Source organism: Elaeis guineensis, chromosome 5 (genome assembly GCF_000442705.2).
Source record: "Elaeis guineensis isolate ETL-2024a chromosome 5, EG11, whole genome shotgun sequence".
Lineage (NCBI taxonomy): Eukaryota > Viridiplantae > Streptophyta > Magnoliopsida > Arecales > Arecaceae > Elaeis > Elaeis guineensis.
In genome coordinates, this window is record NC_025997.2 from 13,992,033 (window position 1) to 13,997,357 (window position 5,325).

General features: G+C 41.6%; 1 protein-coding gene and 1 pseudogene across 1 annotated transcript; one reads left to right on the plus strand and one right to left on the minus strand.

Moving 5' to 3' along the window:
• Window positions 1-1,074: 1,074 nt before the first annotated feature.
• On the plus strand, window positions 1,075-2,520 carry LOC105044940 (peroxidase 5). The gene is given in 4 exon segments (XM_010923044.3): window positions 1,075-1,424; window positions 1,557-1,584; window positions 1,587-1,616; window positions 1,619-2,520. Coding segments are annotated over 4 exon segments (981 nt in total). The 5' UTR covers window positions 1,075-1,214; the 3' UTR covers window positions 2,332-2,520.
• Window positions 2,521-4,466: 1,946 nt separating this feature from the next.
• On the minus strand, window positions 4,467-5,320 carry LOC140857938 (peroxidase 5-like; annotated as a pseudogene).
• Window positions 5,321-5,325: the final 5 nt, after the last annotated feature.

Sequence of the window (5,325 nt, forward strand, 5' to 3'; positions counted from 1 at the left end):
CAAAAACCATTGACCTCATCCCGAAGAATGTACCTAATCTCTATATAACATGACTCTTATCTCTTGCTTTAAAATTTAAAGGACTAAATTCTATATATACATAGTCCCTTGTAAAAAGAAATTCTTTATCTCCTGCTTTTAAAATCTAAAAGACCAAATTCTAAACATATATCTGATTTTGCCTCTAAGTAAAAGAAATACCGCAATCCACCTATTTGATCACTGCATGTGATAAATTTTTTTTTTCGTGCTTTAAAATTTAAATGACTAAATTCTAGAAATATATCTAATTTTAAGTAAAAGATTGCCCAATCACCTGTTCAAACTCTTGATAGATGCATGCTTTTATTCCAGAGTACTCTCACCCAACGGTCTTCTACATCTTATTAATTAGAAAATCTCCTCATCTTTCCAAAAACCTGTTTTTTCAACAAGTCTAGGCTTTATATCCTATTCTCACTCCCCAGCTTAAGATACTTAATCCTACCATAATCTAGCATAATTAATTCAATTAAGAAAATGAGAGATCTCTTTGAATGAAACTAAAAAGGTATCCAAACTTAATGGTCTGGATAGGCTCATCATGCATGTGATAGCAACAGTTTCTTTGGTACTATGTGATAGAAAGAATTCACAAGAAACCTTGGTTTGGAAGACTTCAGGAAGGTCAAAGACTACATTTGACCAATGCTAGCTGGTTATCCTGCATGTCACGTGGGCTGCACCAGTCTAACAAAGCCCACGGAAACTACTAAAAAACAATAACCAGAGGAACATAGCTACATGACTCACAGCTGGCAGACCTCCGCTGGAAAGTTGAGACCACTTTACATGTATGAACGCGACCAGGCGGCAGCTGTGCGGTTGCAAGGCCGCCACCCTTCTTCCATTGTGACGTCTACGGTGTTCAAAGTTGACAGCATCTCTCTACCAAACACACGCTTGTTTACGTCGTAAAACCCGGCCATTGGTCCACTCTCCTATTCGTCCCGTGCAATGCATGCATCTATATCCATCCGTCCACTCTTCAATTCCCTATATATAGCCATCGGCTGGATTGCTTATTCCATGAAACATTTCTCTATCACTAAAGTTAACCCATATCCTTTTCGTTAGCACATCACTTCTCTCGGCGTCCTTTTCTTTCGTCTTCGACTCCTCTCCTATCCTTCTCTCCTGCACTCACACATTAGGAAATAAGCTATAGGGTCCACATGGGCAGACCAAGCTCAAGCTTTGCCTTCATTGCAGTCATGCTAATGATGACCACAATGTCATCAGCTACCTTGCAGGTTGGTTTCTATCTATCAAGATGCCCTGCAGCCGAGTCAATTGTTAGAAGAACTGTCACGGAGGCTGTGGCTAAGAATCCTGGGATTGCTGCCGGCCTCGTAAGGATGCACTTCCATGACTGCTTCGTTAGGGTAATAACATTTCCTTCTCCCAAACTTTATTAATGTGCAATTAAGGATAGGGCAATTAAGTCATGTTAACACTTGCTCTTATTGTGTTGTCATTGGAGAGACATGACAATACTTTTTAAACTTGTATCACAGGGGTGTGACGCTTCAGTGCTACTTGATTCAACCCCGGGAATCCTGCAGAGAAAGAGAGTCCGCAAACAACCCAAGCCTACGAGGCTTCGAGGTGATAGACAAAGCCAAGGCAGAGATTGAAGCCCAGTGCCCGCAGACAGTCTCTTGCGCGGACATTCTCGCCTTCGCTGCTCGTGATGGTGCTTTCAGGGCTGGTGGCATCGACTATACTGTGCCCGCGGGGCGTCGTGATGGAAGAATCTCTTTAGAGTCTGATGTCCTTCAAAACATACCTGCACCCTTCTTCACCGTCGACCAACTTCAACAAAACTTCGCGCGTAAGGGCCTGTCTTTGGACGAAATGGTGACACTATCGGGTGCTCACTCCATTGGGGTCTCTCACTGCTCATCCTTCTCAAACCGCCTCTACTCATTTAATGCTACCAATCCACAAGATCCTTCATTGAACCCTGGCTTTGCTGCCTTCTTGAAGACTAAGTGCCCACCTCCATCGAGCACTGGAGCAGGCCAAGATGCGACGGTGCCTCTTGATATTGTGACCCCTAACCGCCTGGACAATAGGTACTATAAGAACTTGAGGAACAACAAGGGGTTACTGACCTCAGACCAGTCCTTGATGAGTGATCCCTCCACGAAGACGATTGTGAGGAACAATGCCAACCGTGGTGCTGAGTGGGCAGCCAAGTTTGCTGCAGCAATGGTACAAATGGGGTCCATTGAAGTGCTCACCGGAACGCAGGGGGAGATTCGGAAGAACTGCAGGCTTGTGAATTAGATTTTTTTTCTTACGTGTGTTGGGTGTTGAGACGAAGTGCTGTTTTTTGGTCATTCTTTTGAAAATAGTGTTTTGGATAATGCTTCATTTGTTTTATTGGGTTGTGTTTTTTTTCTGTTACAGTCCAAGTGTATTGCTTTATTTAATATTTCTACTAAATTATAACAATCAGTATACAAGTGTTTTGTATCTCGTCTGTGTAAAATCCAGCTCTTTTATTCTCTTTAATAGAAATCTCAGTTCAGAGTATTTTCTTTAATTGCCATACTAATCCAACTATCTAATATGTATTTAGTTCTCACCAGAAAGGAAACAAAAACAAGGATAGAGGATGAAATTAATCGGTCATACTATCTTTTTTACATTCTATTTTTCATTGGGACAGGATTTGTTAGGTAACAGAAACAGAGATTTTTTTTTTTTTTTTTGAAGTATGGAATATGGTAATTGACTACAATATGCCCAATAACAACCCATTTCAACACAATATTTCGCGTTTGGTTGGTGCTAGTAAGACATTCTGTAAGTGATTAAAATGGTAAAAATGTGTTCCAGAGGGTATTGCATGCATTATTCTAGCTACTTTTGATATTTTTCTTATATTGATACCTAGTTAGTTTTGTATGAACATGAAATCTTAGCCCTAACGGGAAGGGTATTTTTGGCCAGTGACAGAAAAATTAAAGGGAGACCCTGGATTGTTTCATTCAGAGTAATTGACAATATCTTCAAGCAAGTAGGGTTAATATTTAGATAAAGAAAACATTAATAATGCCTATAGATCAAATCTTATTATCATTAATTTGTCTCCTCAAAATTTAGACTTCGGCATACTCCTTTATGCTCAGCGTATACAGGAAGATCGCATGTCGGTTACCTCTCAGTTTTTATTGGCATATTGGGATACACATGCACAAACCTTACCACACATGCCAATCGTTCCATCTAGAAATCCCATAATAAGTAATAGATGATAGTCGTGCGCAAGAACTCTAATGTGCTATCTAGCTAGCTAGATTCTATCCAAACACGGATATCATACCAATCACAAATACTCCGTTGATTGAAAGATTCGACTGCTCTAGTAATAAAAGGTTAATGCCCATGCAAATACCATTTCAAAGGTATATGGGTATTTATATTAGGACCAATGAATTGTGGATATATAAGGAGCTAAAACATTTGCAAATTTACCATACAATTTACCGTGTTTTTTAAAGCCTCTACATGTTTGCGCAAAAAAACTACATAAAGTTGATAAAGCTTATAAAGTTCCACGCAGCTTCACATAGGAGCAGCCAAAGTTTGCCAAACGTACGTCCTACGCAATCATATCTTTGACCATTAAAAAAGTTCTGCATATATGTAAAGCAGAAATTCAGTGTACAGGTCAGAACACATCTGAAAGCTAGACGCCGTAACAATGCGATGGAATACTAACTGGCAAAAGTGTGCTTGAAATTATTTTCATTATTAGGATGAGATTGTTAAGGCGAGGCTCGGGTATGAAACAACAGCAGAAATAAGATCATAACAGGCCACTAAGTTGGGATCCTTTCCACTTTGAGGTTAAGCTGGAGAGGTCAGGATCTTGCATAACAGTCGGAACTAAGTGATATGGTACAGAGTATTTCAACAGCGACTTCTTACTAGTCCAATGGCAAATACGATACCTGAAAGTTGTTGATTCATTCCATGACATCATGGGCAGTTCTAAGGATGCCAAAATTCAAATGCAATTCTTGTTGTATGGTTTGGTGCCAAAAAAATGACATCAAAATAGGCTTCTGAAGGTGAAAATCCATCATTGGAAGGTTCCCATGGTGGGTGGTGTGTGTGTGTGTATGACCTTGCAAGCAGAATCCCCAATGCTAGGACATGCTAAGGCTAATTCATGATGCACGCAAGGATGGCACATTGAGCCTTAGAAACACAGTCGTCTTAAATTTTGGGACAATATCAATTGTGACACCCCTTAATGGTGTACGGGCGGCTACGTTAATTGTTGCCTAATTTCAGTTTGAGAGAAATTCTCTAACAGCCCAAAAAAAAAAAAAAAAAAAAAGGTGAAAAAAACCCACAGGCGCAGACAGAACAAAGAAACACAAATCATGGCCAATTATTTACTCTTGAAATCTTAATCGAATAAAAAATATTAGGTTACAGCAACACCTTTTTGTATAAACAAATGAACAATTTGCTTCCTTCAAATTGAAGGGAAAATAATCAAAAAATGAGGGAAAAAAACAGAGACACTCATCGTAGGTAAGATTTCGTAGAAAGACTTAGGAATTCGCAACCCAGCACTTCTCCCTGATCTCCCCTGGCTTCCCGTGAGCACTTCAATAGAACCCATCTTCACCATGGCAGATGCAAATTTAGCAGCCCAAGCTGACTGGTGCTTTGCATTGTACCACACGTGCTTTGCGGTCTCTGAGCTCTCTTGCAACGTCTGGTCTGAAGTCAGCACTCCCCTATGCTTCAACAAATTCCGGTAGTAGATGTTATCGAGACGAGTAGGCGTGACGGCATCGAGAAGCACGGTCGTCGGATCGCTAAGGCTAGCAGTCGACGGCGGGCACCTAGCCTTCAAGTATGCTGCAAAAGCTGGCTCCATGGAGGGATCTTGAGGGTGGGTGGCACTGAAGTTGTACAGTCTGGTCGTGAAGGAGGAGCAGTGAGAGCGGCCAATGGAGTGGGCTCCCGAGAGTGTCACCATTTCATCCAACGACAAGCCCTTCCTTTCGAAGTTCTCCTTGAGTTTGTCGGCAGTGAAGGTTGGGAATGGAATGTTGTCGAGAGCCTCCGATGCTAGAGAGATTCTTCCATCACGCCGCCCAGCAGGCACCTCATAGTCCATGCCGCCGGTTATGTAGGCACTATCACGGGCGGCGAAGGCAATGATGTCGGCACACGAGACCTTGCGAGGGCATTTGGCTTCTACTGCAGCCTTTGCTGCATCGATCACCTCGAAGCCTCGCAAGCTTGGGTTGT